Here is a 21,045-nt window from a genome sequence, read left to right as displayed (position 1 = left end):
TCATCCTAAAATGTTGCAATAGCTCTGTTAACTGCAAAGCCCTCCACAGTGAATACTTACTCTCATGGAAGTACCTGACTAGTTGCAGTAGTTAACTGTCCTTCTTATGTTTCTGAGACGTGACTCCTACTGACATCCCAGAAGCACTCATTTCAAAGTAAAAAAATTATGAAACCCACTACTACACTTAACTACACTGAGTTTCACTTCTCTCTGCAAAAGGGGCATTGAGTTTAGGAATCTGACATAATATTTCCATGGCAGCTAAGTGAAGAGTTACAGCTGTGCCCATAAACACAAGCAAGCTTCTGATGCTAATCCACCAGAACTGGAAAAGTTCGGGTATGAACTGAAAACATGTTTCAATTTCAGGCTAATTTTATCAGAAGACTTCTGTCCTCTCTCATTAGAAGCAGGCTGTCTGCTTCCAACTCAGTGGTGCACTATCAGCCACTGCCACTATCACTCCTTTCTGCTTTCTTGGAAGGCTTGAGAGAAGCATGTGGAACATCTCCCCAGTCAAGGCGGACACCAAAAAAACAGGCCAGGTCTCTGCCACAAAATAGACAGCCCCATCAAAAATTTATGGGTATGCTCTGGACACCAACAATCTCAGGTATTTCAGCTCTGGCTTATTCTTGTTCATGGCCAATGGCCTGTTTTACAACATGAGCCTGCCTCCACAGGCAGGACCTAAGTATGGCCAGCAGCATCCCTCTCGGGCTCTGGTTGGAATATAGAGACTCTGATCAAGTGTCTAATCAGTTTCAGAAAGGACATGGAGTTACACTTAAGGAAAAATTTTACTGTAAGAGTGAGGAAGCCTTGGCACAAGCTGCCCAGGGAGGGTGTGGAGTCTCCTTCTCTGAAGGGTTTCAAAACCCACCTGGACACCTTCCTGAGCGATATGATCTAGGCTGACCTACTTTTAGCAGGGGGTTAGACTAAATGATCTTGGTAGAAGTCCCTTCCAACCCCTACCATTCTGTGACTGTGTGATCAAACCTGGGATGCACCCAGAAGTGCTGAAGGAGTTGGCTGATGTCTTATCTTGGAAAGGTTATGGTGACTGACAGAAGCTCTTGAGAGATTCATTCAGAGAGATCTCAATAGGCTAGAAAAATGGGCCAATGGGAATGTCATCAAGATCGGAGGGAAATACCAAGTTCCACAGCTATTATGGAACTCTATGCACCAGTATAGGTTGGGGACTGGCCAGTGGGAAAGCAGCTTTGTGGAAAAGGATCTGGAGGTCCTGGTGGACATCAAGTTGAATATCAAGCAGCAGTGTGTCCTTGCAGCAGAGACAGACACCTATCCTGTTAGGAAGAGGATTGCCAGCAGATCAGGGCAGGTGGTCCTTCTCTATTTCCTGCCGTTGAGATCACATCTGAGGCGCTGGGTCCAGTGCTGAACTCCCCAGTACGAGAGAGACATGGAGAAAATCCAGCACAGTGCTATCAAGATGATCAAGGAACTAGAGCATCTGTCATACAAGGAAAGGCTGATAGAGCTAAGATGTTCTATCTGGAAATGAAAAGGCTGAGGTGGACCTTATCAACATGTATGTTTATCTGACGGATGTTGGGGGAAGTCAGACACTTTGATATGCCCAGGACAGGGACCAGGGGATTGGACATTGCATTTGAGCATAATGGAAATAAGTATTTTTTTTACTGTGAGGGTGATTGAACACTGGAATTAGTTGCCGAGAGACCTTGTAGAGTTTCCAACCCTGAAAATACTTGAAATTCAACTGGACGTGGTCCTGAGAAACCATTTCTATTTCACCTTGCTCTGAGCAAGAGGATTAGACAAGATGATTTCCAGAAGTCTCTTCTACCCTCACTCTTTCTATATTTCTGAGAAATTATTTAAACAGAGCTATTAAATCATCTTTTACAGAAGGAAACAGTAAGAATTGTTGATTATATTTTCTAGGGTATTGCTGGGATGTGGACGCAATCTCCTGTTAATTAATTCTCAGGTTCAGCAGCTGCTAACAATTGCTATATATGTTTTATTTTAAGCTAAAAGTGCCAAGATTCTTCAATAAGCAGTTTCTAAATGCATACAGCATAAACAGAAATAAGTAACGTGATTTAAAAATAGATTTGGCATTTTTACATCAATCTTCCTCCTTCCTTGTAAGTGATCACAACTAAAGATGTCTACCTAGAAAAGATTGCATTGCCTTTGTAGATAAAGTGACTGTTGAAAAAGAGAAGCTTCCAGCATAAATTATTTGTACTATGAATGTCTCGAGTCACATCAAGCCTAACAAGAAGCACCTTCGGAAAACTCGGTTGCATTCACTGGGAGTGAATATGTGCTGTCTGAAGCTCAGGTTTTCTTTTATGGCTGTATACAGAATCATTTTTCTCGCAATGCAGTCTCAGAACAAAGCAGCTTTTGCCCTTTATTGACAGGATAACTCTCCCATTTGCTACTCTGATGGCACTTCAGACTATATGTTTCAAAGCCATGAGCAAGTAGATTACAGTCCTATTCTTGCACATTAACATACAAATGAAGTGACCAGATCTGTGTCCCTGTGCCTGATCTCTACAATTACTTATTTCAATGGTAAGAAGAAAATATTCTATCCAGTGAAGGACCTCCAGTATGGAGGGACTTCTCCTTACAAGGCTGAATTATGAAACTCGTTTTGGGCTAGCAAACCGGCTCCCAGTTGTGACAATGGTATTGCTAGCTATGAAATATCAGGACATCACCTTGCCAGCTTTATCTTAAATACTGAGATCAGATGTACTCAAATCTGATCTAAGTCTCTGCCAGCCCTTCTGTATATTTCCCGAAGCAGAGGAAGGACAGTCAGGCCAGCTGCTTTCAAAAGACATTTGGGGCTGAATGCACGTAAGCTAATGTAAGCCAAGCTAGCTGAAGGTGCCTGTATTTTCTGAATCAGAAACAAGTGTGTCCCTGGTTTCTCCTCTAAAGAAGGGAGCAGAGTCAGGACTTCCAACAGTACTTCAGAAAAGCCAGTGAGATCTCTCTTGGATAGTTGTTATTAATATCGACTATACAAGGAGTCTAAAGCAAATGTGCTTCCAGTCTACACACTTCAGATAGGAATATAAAGCTGGAAAAGATGAATGTAGGCCTTGAAACCATATATATTATATTTAGTTGATAACAGCAGAACACTGCAGGGAGCCTGTAAGACAAATGTTACTACAGCAAAGTAACCATTGTAATACTTGCACACTATCTTAGCGCATAATTTGTTCCAAGCATAAACACAACAGAGTTACATTCAAGAGACCTTGGTATCCTGTACCATGTTATTTGCAGTCTGTGGAACACTTGAAAACTTGCTCTTTTGACATTTTTCTAGAAAGAGATGAACAATCAGGATACTGCTCTTCACACACCATCCCACTTGTGCACTGCAGTAATATCCACTCAAATACAGAAGAAAAAAACAATCACATTTCTCACCTCTCAAATGGACCAGATAATACAGAATTCAGATCAGTCTGTGTTTTTCATTAAACTGACATGTTTACAAGTCAGATGAAAGCAATACTTGCTCAAATGACCTCCTTTCCTCTGTTTGGAAGATTTATTGAAGGCAATATAGAACAGCAACAATAGTCAATCACAGGTGGCAGACTGCCCTTTTATTAGGCATATTGAAACCAATTAATCTAAGTGAGTTTCCTCCCTTTACCTCCTGGAGACATATGCGGTTAGAATGCATTTAAAAATCCTACAGCAACAAATACAGGTTCTGAAACTATTAATCTGAACTTTGAGACGTTATTTACATGCACTTGAGATGCTAAATATTAACATGCTACATAGTCTTCTAGGCAACATAATTTGACTAAATCCAAGACTTAAAGTTCTAAAACAAGGCTTTGTAGTACTGCCATCCTCAGAGGCAGCAGAAAGAGAAAGGAATGCCTGTAAAATGAGGTAAAAGCAGAAGCAACACCAAAACCTGCTGTAATGCTGAATAAAGAAATCTGAGTTAATCAGAAGTCTTCAAATAAGGTTGCAAGGGAAGATGGGCTATTGAACCAGTCCCACATTTAGAGCAAAGAAGTAATCAACGATTGGAATTTATTTCTAGATGTCAGATTATCTGCAATTTATAGGAGATATCAAAGGACACTTGAGGTGAAAAACAAGTCTATAATAATCTTATTAATTATGAAACATCAAAACCCAAGATGTCTTAATTCATGTTCTCATTTTTGCAGTCCACGTGCTTTTAATTAGAACTGCTGTAATATATTATCTTGGGAGGCATATGAGAGAAGTGAGTAACTTTTTAGTAGCAGCTTCCTCTTTCAGGGCACACATTTAAATAATCCTTTATTCTTGGATTACCTCAGATATCCTCCTTGGATTACTTGCACTGTAAATTCAGTTATAATCTTACCAGTTTCACAGCTGGGCCCAGTGAAGCCTTGTGGGCAGGCACACACATTGGAAGCAATACAGGCTCCTCCGTTCCTACACCCATCTTTGCAAAATGCTGCAAAATGAAAAATCACAGTATATGGGTAACCGAACTACACTCAGCAACCAAACAGGTGGCCACAGGCTGCTGTCAGGCTGACATAGAACGGTTTCCTTTCAGCACTGACTGCAGAGATTGCCTCCTCCTAAGGACAGAGGTCATGAAGAGATGGCTTATGGCCCCCCTGCCTCACTGGCCAGATGGGCTGACAAGCTACAGAAGGAGATTAGAGTAAATCATCTGAAGACAACAGCTCACATATGTGCTCCTTCGCATGCACTGGGAAGCCGTGAAAGGCAACATCTTCCCTACAAACAGACTCTGCCTACGGCAGTGCTGGTCTCTACTGACCAAACAAAGGCTGGGGCATTAATAGGCACAACTGAACACTAAATTTTCTGGCTACCTCATTCCTCGATTGATCAACTACATCAAAATAATACAAATAGTAATTTTGTCTCAAAAGATTCTGCAGAACTTAAGACTTTAAATTATTTGGAGTTTGAAACCAATCCTGTAATTGTTTTTGGACACACTGCAAACTGAGAAACTGTGCTTACATGTTTTGCTGCAACATTTTCCAGTCACAGCTGTGAATGTGTGTATGCTTTAAAGCATCCCTTCTACAGACACAGCAATGCAACCAGCTCTGATGGAAAACATGGCAGCTGTAAATTGTTCTGATTGCACCCACAATATGGAATCAGAATTGCTCTAGTCACAAGAAACTGTAGGTGAAACTAGCCAGATGGAGGTTATCACCGGCATAAAGAGTTGCTCCAGGGCATTAATCTAGTCCTGCACTTGTAAGCAGCCACTGAAGATGCCAGGCTTTGGTTCGCAGCTTCTTGGTGCAATAGCATCACTTATGAGGTCCTAAAGCTCATCTGAGAAAGTATTGCCAATTTTTGCTTTGCAGTTCTCAGTTTCCAGACACCAGCCTTGTGGTGTGAGACCCTTGGCACCAAGTGAGACATCTAAGCTTTCCGGTGCAGGATGACACAGTACACGGCAGTACAGCTGGCATGAAACTCTGGAAAAGGCACGGTAACAAGAGGTACAGCCAGGTCTCTCTCTGAAGGGCATTGGCATCGAGGCCAAGGCTGCAGAGAGTACATTTCTCAGACTAGAATATGCAGGCTCAGCCCCTTCTCCTGCATACTGTCTTTCCAGTATTGAGAAGTGAAGGTGGCAGGGATGCGTTTCTCTTTCACAGTAAGGTCAGGTGCCCTCTGAAATGTCAGACCTGCAGTCAGAACTTTTATTCAGGGAACAGAAGAGCTGAACGTGGTGCTCGAGGGTTTATACACCCACTCTTTGACCCAAACAGATCTTAGTTACCTTTTTGTAAGATGACATGACTCCAGCAGAAACACTGGGGAATACTCCCAAGCACAGCATGGGAGTGAGCTGCACAGACAGAGCTCTCTTCTGAGAGGGGCAGCTCTGGGTTTGAACCTCCTCAGGCTAAGACTTTTTTCCATTCGCCAGAGGAGGGAGCCCAGTATAAAAGGGCACATTTGCTGATATCTCCTCCTCTACCTATGTGTTTGACAGGAAGTGGACTAGGATGTCATGTTTTACAAAGAACTTGTTTATGTTAGGAATATTTAGAAAAAATTTTACTGTGACTTAGGTGAAGGAATAACTAATGCTGAGATCTTAATCAGGCTCAGCAATTAAAGAAATTCTATATTGCTTAGCCTCAATAATACACAGCAACAGAAGGTATCGATGGGATATAATTGCCAACTCTGGCCCCATAGATTCTGACATCTAACAGATCAAGAGGACTGAGACATAATTTCAAGGAGCACTAGGTGTGCTATTGCTGTAGCTGTACCACTTCTCATGTCTGGGCCAGTTCCACTACAGCTTTTATTTTCAAGCATCCTCCAAATCCTAAGCTCAGAGCCTGAGGATTTCCAAGAATTTGTTCCCAAGTACCAAATATCAACTCCTCTGATGTAAAATGCAATGGAAATAAAATCAGTATTGTATCTCTGGGAAAGCATCTTTCTAAGATTAGAAGCATAACTTCTAATGTTTAACAGTAAACGGGAATGTTAGAAAACAAGGCACCACTTATGTGTAGCAAAGGTTTTATGCATGCAGATCTACTGCTTTTCTCATTTACAAAAAGACATAGCATACCAAACAACCCTCAGCTCATCCAAGCAAAATAGCAAGTGATGGACCATGGACAATGAAGATCTGACAATGTTTTGACAGCTGTAACTTTGTTGGTAACTGTGGGCTTCCTTGGATGGTGTAGCATGTATAGAAACTGTTAATTTGGTACAGAAATGAAACATACTTACTTCAATTTTTAGACCATGCTCTCTCTGTATGCATCAGCCCCAGATTACTGTGAACTCTGCCAAATGCAAAGCCGGTGTGCATCAGCCTATAAAGATTTTCTTATAGGTATAGAATCTAAATGCTTAGCATAGCATTTTGTCTGTCTGCTTTGTGGCATGTGACCACATTTGCTTCAACTATGACAAAGCACCTCATCCAGTTTTGAGACTGCCAAATCCCTGGGTTTTCAAGGCTTACCTTTGCAGATAGTACCATTTCCCGTGTAGCCTGGCTTGCACACACAGTTATGCCCACCCACAGTGTTGAAACAGAGTGCATTCTCATCACAGTTGTGCTGGTTTGTTGCACATTCGTCATGCTCTGGAAAGGGAAACAAGAATGGGATGGTGCTGAATTTTTAAGATACAACAAAATAAAGGCTTTGTATAGGTGTCCACATTAAAAAGAGATAAAGACAGTAGTAGTTACTGACAATAAAGCTATGTGAACGTGTAACCATAGGATATACAGGGTATATATTTTTAGCACATTCCACTATATGATAACTGTGTGGCAACATAATTTCACTTTAATTAACAGGGAGCCACCATAGTTACACTTTCTATGTAGGATAGTCTTCTCATAAACATTTGCCAAAGAACTGGCTAGCATACTGAAAATCCATATGCTAGTTCTACTCGGTAATTTATTCATGCAGGTTTATCTTATGCAGGATTCATAGGGTTTCGTTCAGAAAGCTGACTAATGGTGTGAGACACATGCTCCAAACTGCAAAAGATACAGTTAGCAGAAGGCAGGACTTTGAAACGTAGTCCATGTTTTCCTTTCCTTCAGTGTAGCACTTCAGTTACATGAAATAAATAACCCAAAGACAAAAGTCTGTCTACAAGGGACTTTTGGCACAGCATGTCCTAGCACAGGAGTGCAACAGATGAGACTTCTCAGTCTGGTGATTAGACTTAGACATACTGTGAAATATCCCTTTTGGGAATAAACAAAAAGTCTGGACAATATGACCTTGTGTTAGCTTGCAATGCACTGTTTCAAATAAAACAAAAATATTGTATAAGTTACTGACCACTTTAATGTTTCAGTTTGTGACTTTTAAGAAATGGAAAATGCAATTTCAAAACAAGGTGCTCTAAAGTGTTGTTTCAAAATGCTCGGAAAACTAACTGTTTGGGGAACATAAAGACACCTAATTTCAATCAGCACATGTTGACCAACTTGGATGTGAGGTTTTCATAGCCATCATTCTGCCCAGGTTTTAGCAAATTTCCTTAGTGCAGCTTATGCCAGTTCTGGATGACACAAGACAATTAAATCTGTAATTGGATGCTCTTTCTTCCCCAGCTTTGAGTATGTCACACTGTTCTGAATCTTCTCCTTTATAAATAAAGAACTGAAGTCTGCACATAATCCACAGAGTTGTCAGGAAAAATGAATTTCTTAACATTTGCAAATCACTATGGAAATGTTCAACTTGCTGTTTCAGTACTGGCCATAAACTGTAGGAGTATAAAACTGGCAGAATGGCACACATCTAATCCATCAGTAGATATAAGTTGTTCTCTAGTAATGACAAATACCTGTTGTTTAAAAGCAGAGAGAAAATAATAACAATGTAACTAATAAATTTGAAACACTACACAGGTTTAGATTTAAGAGTTTCAGTGAGGTTGTTTTTGAGTGTTTATTTGTTTGTTTTTTAATAACACTAACCTAATATCTCTCTTCTAAACAAGGACTTACATGTCTCCTATATCACCAACAACACTCTCCTCAGCACTGAGGCACCTACTGAGCTGAGTCCATTGTTGGATGCAGCAGAGCATGGGCTGCAGGCCACTGCCCTGAAGCATGAGATTTAATTACTTTGCTCTCAGCATGTATAACTAAAATTGTCATTGTTCACCAAATGATCCAGCCCCTCTAAAATCCAGTTAAAATATTTGACTCCAATCTCCTAATATACTGAAATCTCTTGTGCTGGCTGAAACTATTTATGCTAAATCAGTTCATAAAACAAAACGAAAATAATGACCATGCAAATTACGTTAAAAGTGTTACCTGCACTGTAGATATCCTGCCTTTCTTAGTTTGTGTTAATATTATGATATTATTCAAATTTGGTATGCTATTTAAATATTTTCTCACTTTTAAAGGCTTGGTATAAAATACAACAGGAAAATAACCATGGAAATATGTGAAACGTTATGCACTCAGCAGGTCCAAGTATCTTGCAAAACCATTATCTTCATATCACAGGAGGCAGGGTCTATAAGACAATCCATCACACTGGTAAATTCAGCTCAAATCATTGAACTTGACAAATTAAGTACCATCTCAAAGAAGAAGTGTAACTATCTTTCCCATGCTTTAAGAATGTAAAAGCATCCCTGGCACGTATGGCAGCTCTCTACTAAGGATGTGTATATAAGAGGAAAGCAGGGGATCACAGAATGTCATACTAAGAGGAATGACTCTACTTGCATGGCTGGAGCAGGTCTGAAAGACCACCAAGGTACCCACAGCCAGGACAAGTGTTTTGGCCTCTATGTAAAGTAAACTTGCTACTGGTATTCCAGTGCAACAAGGTATTAACTATATATACCTTGCAGTACCAGGGCCTTGAAGATCCCTTGCATAAATGTATGTCCTTCATATAAAAATGTGACTGCCACAGCTGAGTATGCCTTCCTAACATTTGCTCTCTGGGCTAGGAAAAACTACTGAGTCTTTTACAATGGATTTTTTCTTAAAGAGTACAGTACCAATATAATTAACTTTCCATCAGCTAAATAATAGGGCTTGGACTGAAAGATAATATGCCTGGTTTCCTATGCTATGTAAGAAACGTCAGTGTTTCTTATCATCCTGTGAGAAAGTTCATGGAGGATGCTTGCTAGCATTTCTGGAAATGGGTCCAGAATATAGAACCACAGAATCATAGAATGGTAGGGGTCAGAAGGGACCTTTACAGATCATCTAGTCCAACTCCCTGCTCAAGCAGGTCTACATAGATCAGGTCACATAGGAATGCATCTAGGCATCTCTTGAAAATCTACAGAGAAGGAGACTCCACACCTTCCCTGGGCCGCCTGTGCCAGGGCTCCCTCAACCTTACAGTAAAAAAGTTTTTCCTTAAGTTTAAGTGGAACTGTCTGTGTTCCAGCTTTTGTCCATTACAGCTAGTCCTATCATTGGACACTACAGAAAAAAGTGTTGCCCCATCCTCTTGACATACACTTTTTAAATACTTGTAAGTATTAATGAGGTCCCCTCCTTTGTCTCCTCCAGGTCTCTGTCCCTCTTCAGCTGGGGAGCCCAGAACTGGACACAGTACTCCAGATGAGGCGTCACCAGGGCAGAGTAGAGGGGAGAAGAACCTCCCTTGACCTGTTGGCCACACTCTTCCCGATGCATCCCAGGATGCCATTGGCCTTCTTGGCCACAGGGACACATAACCCAAACTGTTTCAAAGTAGCCATCATTTCTACTTCTGTGGCTATCTGCTAAAATATCATTTTTATTCAAATAAAATACTAGCAACTCATGAATAATTCATGAGTCTAGTAAACAATTCTTGGATAGACGTTTACATACTATTTGTAAGAGGAAAATGTCTCAAAGGAAGAGGAAATTTTGTCATTCAACTAAAGGAGCAGAAATTTTAAAGGGATAAGAATGGAAAAATCAACACAACAATAATCAGGATGTTTTACAATCCACCAGGTTTTGTTGCTCTGTATCATCTGAGCTTATCTTCAATAACAGACGTAAAACCATTTAAACACAGCACTTAGTCATATTCTTTCTTATAGTGGCACCTAACAGAGCAGTCAGCCTATACTTCAGGACTGGCTCTTTTATGGATTGATTACAAATAGTTAAACTACATCTGAAAATATCCTATATAAAACATTTTACTGCATTCAGTCATCCAGTATGTGGCACAATATCCACACCATTTAAAATAGACTATCAGAAACAGCTTCTTCCAGTATTCTTTATTAATAACAAGGCAGACTATCTAGCTTTATTAAAAATAAAAACTCTCATTTGTGATAAAAAGAGTGGTGCTCTGTTGATAATTTGTCACTAATTCATGTTTATCACTTTGGTTTCCTTTTTTAATCAAACACTTGGCAAATCACCTTAAATAAGGACATTGCAGAGTTCAGTCACCTTAAACATCAAACCAGGAACTGTAGAAGTAGATAGGACTATGCATTACAAAGAAGAAAAAAGCAATTTATGAAAGAATCATTTAAAGAAAACATTTTTTTATGGTTTTAACTTAAAAAAAAGTACAGAAATCTTATTTGCATTACTTAGAAATAAGTAGTGACCAAATATGTTTCTGATGATGCAAGAAGCAATGCTGAGGCCATCGATTTCAAACATCTTTGGAAATCGTCTGACACATTTAACAAAAGTTCTATTTATACATTTTTCATTGCTCACCATAATGAATACAGGGACCTATTAGGCACAATAGTATTACAGAGGCAAAGAAATAAAAATTACTTTTGTAGAAAGATTTTAATGATTAACAAACCCAAACATATTCTATAAAGGCCAAAAGCATTAGTTTCGATGATTATTTCTAAGCTTCATTACCTACTATATCTAAATTCCATTTTAAATTGTTCAGGACTCTATGCTCAACAGTGTTAAAATTCATAAAAGATGTGTTCTGAGAATCAACTGAAGTTTTAAATATAGTATTTATACTGATCAAACTGTCTCTAGAGTGAGGCCTTTCTGGCTAGAAAAAATTTTTCAACTCCAAAATTTGTTCAACGGCAAGAACAATAATAAGAATGTGTATGAATGTTCCATTAAATAATTCTTATGATGCAGATAGCGTAGAGATGAAAAAAAATATGATGATGCAATTAATCCACTTGTACATGTTTGTGTGTGCAGCAAATAGATTATATACACACAATTACTTATACGCACATATAAATGCACATACGGTAAGGGTGAGGCATGTCAATGCAATGACAGATGATGATCTGTCTTACCAAGTTTATTATCTATGCAGAGATTTTTGCTAAACTTAGTAAAATTTAACATGCTGCCCAAAAGATGTGTCACCTGCTGCTTCCTTGTTATCCTAGCACCATGCAACATTAGTCCCTATCCTTCCTACTGCTTATTTCATGACTACAAATAAACAGAAATCTGTATAGCGTTTCCTACTTGCATACTGCAAGTCTTCTAAATATTTGCCTTGCACATCCATACTCTGAAAATGTCTAAGAAAAAAAAAACAACAAACAGAATCCAAAATCAAAAAGAAATGATGGTTGAGTTGCATCATTTACTTATGGGCAAAGATTATTATGCTGGCAGTTTTCCTGAATCATCCATTACCAACACTGGAAAACAAGAGCTGAGATCACACTTGAGGAACAGAAAAGCAGAACAGTTCCAAAAATATAAATAAAATACATCTCTCCAACTGCATTCTTGTAACACAATGCAATAGATATTAATTTCTGAACAAGGAACTCCAAGGATCAGGATTAAATAAAAATAATTTAAATAAAGACAATGTATTAGGTACTTTTCCCTTTCAATGCCTCTGCATTCTTGAACTGAAGTTACTTTTAGGACTCCTGTCTCCTTTCATTGATTTAACATAGCTCTATAGAACTCTGGTGACAGGCTGGCCATCTCACATGGCAGTGACAGCAAATAAGAGTTATCTTAATTATCAATAGCTGACATACTTAAATGCCCACTTACAAGTTTTCTTAATCACAAGCTCTTTTTCTCTCATATAGTTCACGTACAAGATAAAAATTAGTAGTAATTATATGGGTAGTTTGGAAGACTTATTCCATTAAGATCATTTGGGAAATGACAGATGGTTAATTTCTTTAAGACTTCATATTAACCAGTTTAAACTCTAATTGGCAGAGTTACTTAAAGTCTCAGCATATGCATGTGATTTTCAAAGAGTAAATGCTGTAAATTGATGAAACTATGCTATTTGCTGGAGTGTGTCCAAAGAAGGTCAATGAAGCTGGTGAAGGGTCTAGAGAACAAGTGCTTATGAGGAGCAACTGAGGGAACCGGGGTTGTTTAGTCTAGAGAAAAGGAGGCTGAAGGTAAGACATGATCTCTCCCAATAACTATCTAAAAGGAGGTTTTAGTGAGGTGGGGGTCAGTCTCTTCTCCCAAGTAACAGGTGATAGGACAAGAGGAAATGGCCGCAAGTTGCACCAGAGGAGGTTTAGATTAGATACAAGGAAAATTTTCATTACTGAAAGGCTTGTCCAGCATTGGAACAGTCTGCCCAGGGCACTGGTGGAGTCGCTATCCCTGGAGATATTTAAAAGACACATGGATGGGCCACTGAAGGACATGGTTTGGTAGTGGGCTTGGTAGCTCTGGGTTGGCTGAACTCGATAATCTTAAAGGTCCTCTCCAACCTAGACAATTGTATGTTTTCTGCATATTTCTGTTAAATTTTTGATTGATATTCCCCAATTCAAATATGTCTCAATTCATTTTTCTATATATATATGCCTTAATTCAAATTCAAACGGAATTCATGCTTTAAATACTGAGAGTTACTGTCACACAGTTTACCCTTAGTTAACGCTGAAGTCATTAATCATTAGTTAAAGACCATTAGCAGCTGTCCTCAGTTCAAAGCTGGGGATATGAAAAACCTGGTCTCCCCACAAGAGTCTACTCACTGCTAATGTTGTTCCTCATTGATTTTCACCTTCATCCGCTCCCATTTATCCAATGCAGCTCTTGGCCCTCATTTTCTAATTCTCTCTTCAGTGCAGCCATAAATAACAATTTTTGCAGATCTATGTCCAGAATTTTCTTTCAACTCTTAATTATCTTGATAATAAAAATAGCTCTGGCATGTGCATATTCCATTTTCAAGGTCTCTTTAGAGTCCATCCTGTTTTCTGAAATGTTCTTTCTGTCTGTAATTACTTAGTCCATTGTTGTCCTTCAGGGAGAACAGTTGCCATTGTCTCATCCAGATGTCTACTTCTCTCTTTTATCTATTAGCTTATTTACTTATTCTGTATTTGGTGTTAATATCATTAAAAAAAAAAAGACAACCAAGAAAACTGTAATAAAATCTTAGGAAGAAAAAAATCTACTTGGGGAGATACCGCCAAAATCCAGTGTTCCTTTTTATATCCGTTATGAGACAGCTCCAGGATTGCATCTTAGTTATACTACTAGGAAAATATAACGTGGAATCTATATTGCTGGCAATTATCAATGCAGGATTAAAAGCATCTGAAAAAACCACTTGATCATGAGAAGGAAGAGGCACTCACTCTCCTTGCAACAACCTGTGAGGCTAAGAGGGCTTTGGAGAAAGATACCCTTGTCGGTATTCCTGACAAGACTTAAGACAGGCATGGACTGAGCTGGACTTTTGAAACTGGTATAATTTGTTTCACAAAAGGAAATTCTGACACTGAATATGTTGATGCAATCTATTTCTAAAACACCTCTCATTTCCAACCATGAAGTTCTTTTCTCTCTAGGACAACCAAATTTTTTAACATATGCACTGTTCTTTACCAATGTAAAGAGCACAAGAAAGATCCTGTGTGTGTGTATATATATATATATATATATATATATATATATATATATATATATATACAAATATAACTTCCAAAAATATAGGACATTCTAATTCAAGTCAACATTGGTTTTTTGAAAACTTTTTCTAACGAGATTTTCAATTTTATGTTTTATTGCATAGTGGACTTTCATCTAAAGAAAACTATTTGACACAGCAAAGCCTACAAGAAACATGTACTTTTTTCCCACCCTTTGACTTCAAAAATTTTTTCTTTGCATAAAATCTCTTTTATTTTTTGCTTATTCCTGTTCTGGATTTTCCTCCTAGACAGAAAGAATACATAGCTTTCATGTCTAAGTATCTTTGAACTATCCACTAGTAATTGAAAATTCTCAAATCTAAAGTAATGGATTTTATGCCTCTAAGCAGGGTATAGTCTCCACTAGGACTCAAGTTGAAAAGCCTAACACACAACTTGAACGCTGACCAGTCCACCCTTCCTGTGGTATCTGTAGACCAAGAAGCCCATGCCAAGATCTCCTAAAACTCTGGGAAGACAAAGATATTCCTACTCTAAACCACAACAGACAAGTTGTTGTGTAAAATAATTCATGCAGGGCTAACATTACTCCCTCCATTTTTCTCCACAGCTCTTCAGCAAATGATTTAAACTTTCTTAAAACCGCCTACATTTCATCATCTTCAAAATGTGTTTTGTAATTGTGATCTCATGGAACAAGAAGTAATTTTTGCAAAATACACTCCTCTCACAGAGGCTTCTATTGTATTATTAATCAGTGTTACTTCATGTAACATCCTGTGAATTCTTACACTTTTCAACCAGTTAGGCAGAGGAAACAAATTGAAGAAGATTGAGCACGACAGCTGAAGTTAAAAAAAGCTTTATTTCCACTTTCCTTCATGGCTATTTTCTATCTTCCTTCTCGAACAGAAAAGTTTAAGGGAAGGATTTTCTAAAGCAGTTAGCATAGGCCTATCTGTTCCCCTAAAGGAAAATCTGTAACTCTCACTGATTTCAATGGCAGGACTGTAATGCAAATGCAAAATTATTTTGAAAATCCCACCTGAAGAGACTTCAGTCTAGACATAAGGTCTGTGACCTTGTCGCTCACTTTTTTCTTGCCTTAATTCAAACTGATCTCTTAATATCTTGTCTCTTTTACCATTGACATTTTAAAATAAGGTTTCAATCTTTTAAAAGGTATTTCATCATGTAGACTTTCTCCATAAATTAATTTTTTTTCAATCTAGCCAGATGCATTATTTGTTCCCAGATAAATCTTTTTCAGTTCCAAGCTGCACTGAACACTTATGCTTTCAAGATATTCTGTTGTCAAAAAGTCATAATGATAGCAAATTCTACGTCAACACTAGTGCTCCCTACTATACCACTAGTAGAACAGCCAAGCTAGAGCTGTAAATATGCTATTCCAATCTCCTCAGCCAACTGGAAAATGTTTATTTTACTGCTTCTCCTAATGCCAACCCTTTTAATTTACTGTTTCCTTACTAAAAGGTTCCATGTTATACAAGTTTGCCACCCGCAACAGATACATGCTGGATATTTGGCCTCCATCCTGCACATATTTCTGTTATACAAAGAAGCAGGAAGTGTCTCTGTGACTGCTGCTGAGGCTCCTAACTTGCTGTCTGTTCTCGTATTTCACTAGTTATAACTTCTAGATCAACTACATAACCAGAGAGCTCCACAAAAACACCTTTGAACAACACTTTTTCAGCACAGAGTTAACAGAAAGATGGATATATAGCAGAACAGGAAAAGATGTATCAGCAATCAAGTTGGTTTGATAAAACACAGACATACTCAAAGCTCTCTAGAGACAGTTAGAGTCCCTCTTCCATTCTTTTAGGGATAGTATCATGACCAGGGCTTGCCAACTCATCCCAGGGGCTCCTGGGAAAATCACAGTTACAAACATATGGCACCATTATCAAGAACAGTGCAGCGGTGGATGAAATGTTGCTGAAGCTTTGATCCTGCTCTTGTCCGCAGGGATCTGGAACAACTTCTCTAATCACAAATACTAGGAAACAAACAGTATTTCTGTCATCTTACACAGCAGGGAGGCTTCTTAACACATATGATGGTTCCTCTTATTTCCCTGGCGGTACTGTGACATGTGCATTGAAATGACTTACTAGATATCAAGCAGGACAGTAGTACTGTTTGAGTTTCATGGGGAGAGGAGGACATCCTTTAGTGTTGCTCATCTGATTTGGAATAGAGTTCTTCACTCAAACTCAAACAGAGTTCAAGTACCGTCAATCCGGTGAGGGTAAAGCAAAACAATATGGATGCTTTGACCTTAGGTAACCCTTGATACCAACTCTAGTGATGCTCCTGAATTTCCCTGGGGCACATCCTCTCTGACAGTTTACGGCGGCATATCAAAACAGCATAGCAATTATATCTTTCACAAACACTGCACCTAAGCTGCTTTCCCTGGAAACAAAAGGACTTGGAGAGAATGATACAGCTAATTCTTACCATAGCATAGTGCCAGGGAAGAGCTAACACACATACTCAGCCATAGAAGCCAGAAATTGCTTCTAGCATCTACAGTTCAGACGTAGCCTTGCTGCCAGGATACAATCTGCAGAACTGCTTGCACCACTGCTAACAAAAAAAAAAATGGCACAGCATAGCGATGGAGATGCAAAGAAATGCTTTCATCCTGGTTTCCTCCCCTACAATGGTATGAAACATGTCACTGGCTAATTTACTTGTTTGGATGAATAGATTTTCTAGCCCGCACCATGCTTCTTTTGTTGCCACAGTTCAACTGCTAGTGCCAATCAAGCTTACAAATAATTATTTCTGTATTTACACATATATGGATACTTATGTGCATTTCATATTCATAGATATTTGCATAAGCACATCTTAGCAAACTTTACGTTACTGAAATATTCTGCCATCAGATTTCCTGTCCTATTTAAGAACACTATAAATTGCTCTAATAAGCAGAACCATGGATTAATCATCAGTATTGTTCAGGTTTAAAATAGTCAAAATATTAATTTAGAATGAAACAACAGAGTTGAAAAAAAGAGCAAGTCTTGACCAGATATTCCATTTTACCAACACTACTGTCATCCGAGGATGATTTCCCCATTGTAATCTACTTCCTTTACTTGTCTCCCCTTTGGAAAAGTTAGGATTAGTGCAGTGGATGTGGTTTATCTCCATTTCAGTCAAGCATCTGACATTGTCTCCCACAGCATCCTTGCAGTAAAACTGAGAAAGTGTGGGCTGGATGATTAGATAGTGAGGTGGATTGTTAAGTGGTTGAAGGGAAGAAGGCAGAGAGTGGTGATCAATGGTGAATGCAGTGGAGCATCTCCCTTATGATGAAAGGCTGAGGGAGCTGGGGCTCTTCACCTTGGAGAAGAGGAGACTGAGGTGTGACTTCATCAATGTTTACAAAGACATAAAGGGTGAGTGTCAGGAGGATGGAGCCAGGCTGTTCTCAATGATGTCCAATGATAGGACAGGGGGCAATGGGTACAATCTAGAACATAAGAAGTTCCAAAGAAAGGCAAGGGAAAAATTCTTCTCTGTGAGAGTGACAGAACACTGGAACAGGCTGCCCAGATGGATTGCTGAGTCTACTTCTCTGGAGACATTCAACACTCACCTGGACAAGTTCCTGTGTGACCTACTCTAGGTGGTCCTGTTCTGTCAGAGGGGTTGGACTAAATGATATTTCAAGGTCCCTCAAGTGCATGTACACTCCAAACTTATTAAAAACCCAGGAAAAAATTAGAACAGGTTACTTCCGATGGATCTCCAGCCTTCCAGAAATTAATCCTCTTATCTTGAGAAGAATTGTCCATTTATGTCCACTTTGAACAGTGTGAAACTTTTATCTTCTTGTTTTTTCAAATGCACTGTTGTTAAAAAATTCTACTGCAGGTTTCCAAACCCTTAACATCAAGGTTAACACTGTGTGACAGCTGCTGTGTTCCAAACTCATCACATTTACTGGTCTGTAACAGCATAAATGACACAATTACCTGCTGTAATTACTGTTGCTGACAATATATTTTCCCTGGTGATTGGTCTGTGTGACTCAGAGCTGCTTATCTTTGTCAGTCCAGTCCAAATCTCCCTTTCCATGTGACTTGGACATTAACTTAGGAAGTATTTACAAATTACTTTCAATATCAGCCAAGACAGATATTTGGGATAGTATAAATTAATATTTTATTGTATGATTAAACAGTCTAACATTCTAATATTGTTTTGCATTAGAAAATAAGTATTCACAATAAAATTCTGTTCCACATTTGAATCAAGTACATATTTATTAATGTATTAGAAGGGAAGAACACTGAAATAGGTAAATAAAATAAAGGAATGAAATGCAAATAAATAACTACATTGACATTTTCATAAAATGCTCATTCCCAAAGTAAAATATGAGGTAAAGAAAAAAGTGATAAAATGTTAATTCTCATTGCCTTGTTATGACAATTAAACTAACAGCTACAGAAGACAACAGTGACTTTTGATTTAGAATGATGTGAGTTACAGGCTAATCAAGATAGCTGACAGCAAGCATTTCCCTGGAATACCTTTTACTTTTCAAACTTAAAATAGATGCAACTGCATCTATTTTGCACCATTTCTCCTAAGAATATACTTAAGATGGGGTGAAAAGATAGCAGCATAAAATAGTAGGAAACATACAGTCTTTTTAAGATAATTTGGGAGCTTGTCAGAAGAAAAAAAACCACTCCTACAAACCATTTAAGTAGAGCAGCCTCCTATTTTATTGCTAAGCATATTGACAGAGCTCTTGGCTCTTAAACATTGAGACTTTCAAAGGTTTTTGTTATTTGGTGGGGAGGATCTCAACTTCTGCATATCAAACTATGTTAATGGTAAAGAGGTCAGATTTCAAGAAGGAAATTGATTATCATTTCTGAAATAATTTCTGGTTTTAGTTTTCTAGTTCAGTCTTGAGAATGCCTCAAAACCACTAGTGTTTAAAAACAAACAAAGAAATTCCAAACAAACAACAACAACAACAAAAAACCCAGACAGAACAGTTCTATATCTTGAGAATACCCTCAGGAAAAAACTATCGAGTATCTTTTACAAACACAGTACTTTCAGAAACATTGCCTCATGATATGTAACTTCACTAAGAAAACTGAAATTTCATCCAAGAACCTTAGGATTATGTTGTGCAGAAGCACAGTGTAGACAGCAATGCTTTCTATCCTTCAATCCTTTCTATCAACTTGACTTTTCAAATTAATGATGATGATTTGGCCAGTCTTCCCTGAGACATCAGCAGAACAACACCCTAAGGATGCATTCCAATATATTTTCTTAGTAGGTGGTATTTGTTCCTTCTAGTTGGCCTAGTGTTTCTGACTGCTGTAGAGAGGTCCTGCCAATCATTCTGTCTTCTTTAATCATTTAGATGAGCTGGCAAACACAGACAGGTTTCAGGAACTGAAAATATTTTTTGATAAAATTAGAAAGGCAGAAAAAGTGCAAGTTTTGCTTTCACACTACACATTCATGCAGGACCAGCCACAGCCTGGCTGCAGAATCATCAGCACATTTCAGTGTGAATCAGAAGTTACACGCAGAACTAAAAATATAAGATTTTCTGTGGGATTATGCATAGGAGCACAGACACCAGATGAGTCAGTGAAGTGGATAAACCCAATATGTTTACTTTGCACACCAATGCATTTCAGGGTAAATTTCAGCATAATTTTATGTGCAAATAAGAACTGTCAAGGATACAATTTCTGCTGCAGCTGAGGGGTCGGTACCACAAGTAAGACCACTACTCAAGTACATGGTGGAAGAGAGGCTTGTAACCCAAAAGGTTACTTCTGAATTAGTCTGTAGAAATTAGTATCTAATTTGAAGCAGCAGTTTGATGCAGCTAAGGTTTTGCAAGTTGAGTATCATCCTTCCAAAAGACTGACAAAAGCAAGTAATACTGATACAGATTTCTCACAGAGACACACCTAGGAAGGATTTGTCAAAGATGACAAATGCTAAATTATAATGACTGACAGTATAAAACAACAGTTAAGGAAGCAGTCTGCTACTTAGCATAAATCAGGTTAATCTCTTATGAACATTTCATGAAAAACAAAGGATACTAAGTTGTTTCAGGAGTCAATGATTACAGGACAAGCCATGTGGCATGCAATGAGAATTATACAGAATTAAAAGTTTCCATGCTCACAGATTATATGAACAGAAATAATTCAAGGATTCTTATCTGTCCAAAAAAGAAATTGGACAGACAAATATCTTTCCTATCCTTTGCCTTTTCTTACAACTGAGTTATCTTAATATTGGAAATCTTTTTCAATAGCAGAATGTCAACAGACAGACAGACATTATATCCATATACTGTCAGTTGTACCCACTACCATTAAACCTTGGATAATTTATATCCTGTATATCCTGGTTATAGTCACCTTGATTTTACTGTGAACATGTAGAAAACTGCTGACTTTAATATATCATAACCACTTAACCTTAAATAACTCCATTTCTTCTTTGAAAAATGTCTTATTTCATACAGAAGCTCCAGTCCCTCAGCGACCTTGGCCAGAGTCCCTC

General features: G+C 38.4%; 1 protein-coding gene across 1 annotated transcript in view; it reads right to left on the bottom strand.

Moving 5' to 3' along the window:
* NELL2 (neural EGFL like 2) overlaps positions 1-21,045 on the bottom strand; it is a 159,692-nt gene that overhangs the window by 38,907 nt on the left and 99,740 nt on the right. The window contains exons 14-15 of the mRNA XM_062020434.1: positions 7,052-7,174; positions 4,412-4,507 (exon numbers count right to left, since the gene is read on the bottom strand). Coding sequence (XP_061876418.1) covers positions 4,412-4,507; positions 7,052-7,174 — 219 coding nt within the window. The remainder of the gene's footprint in view (positions 1-4,411; positions 4,508-7,051; positions 7,175-21,045) is intronic.

Source organism: Colius striatus, chromosome 1, assembly GCF_028858725.1.
Source record: "Colius striatus isolate bColStr4 chromosome 1, bColStr4.1.hap1, whole genome shotgun sequence".
Taxonomy (NCBI): Eukaryota; Metazoa; Chordata; class Aves; order Coliiformes; family Coliidae; genus Colius; species Colius striatus.
Note: the sequence above shows the minus strand (reverse complement) of the source record. Positions and strands in the feature narration are given on the sequence as shown.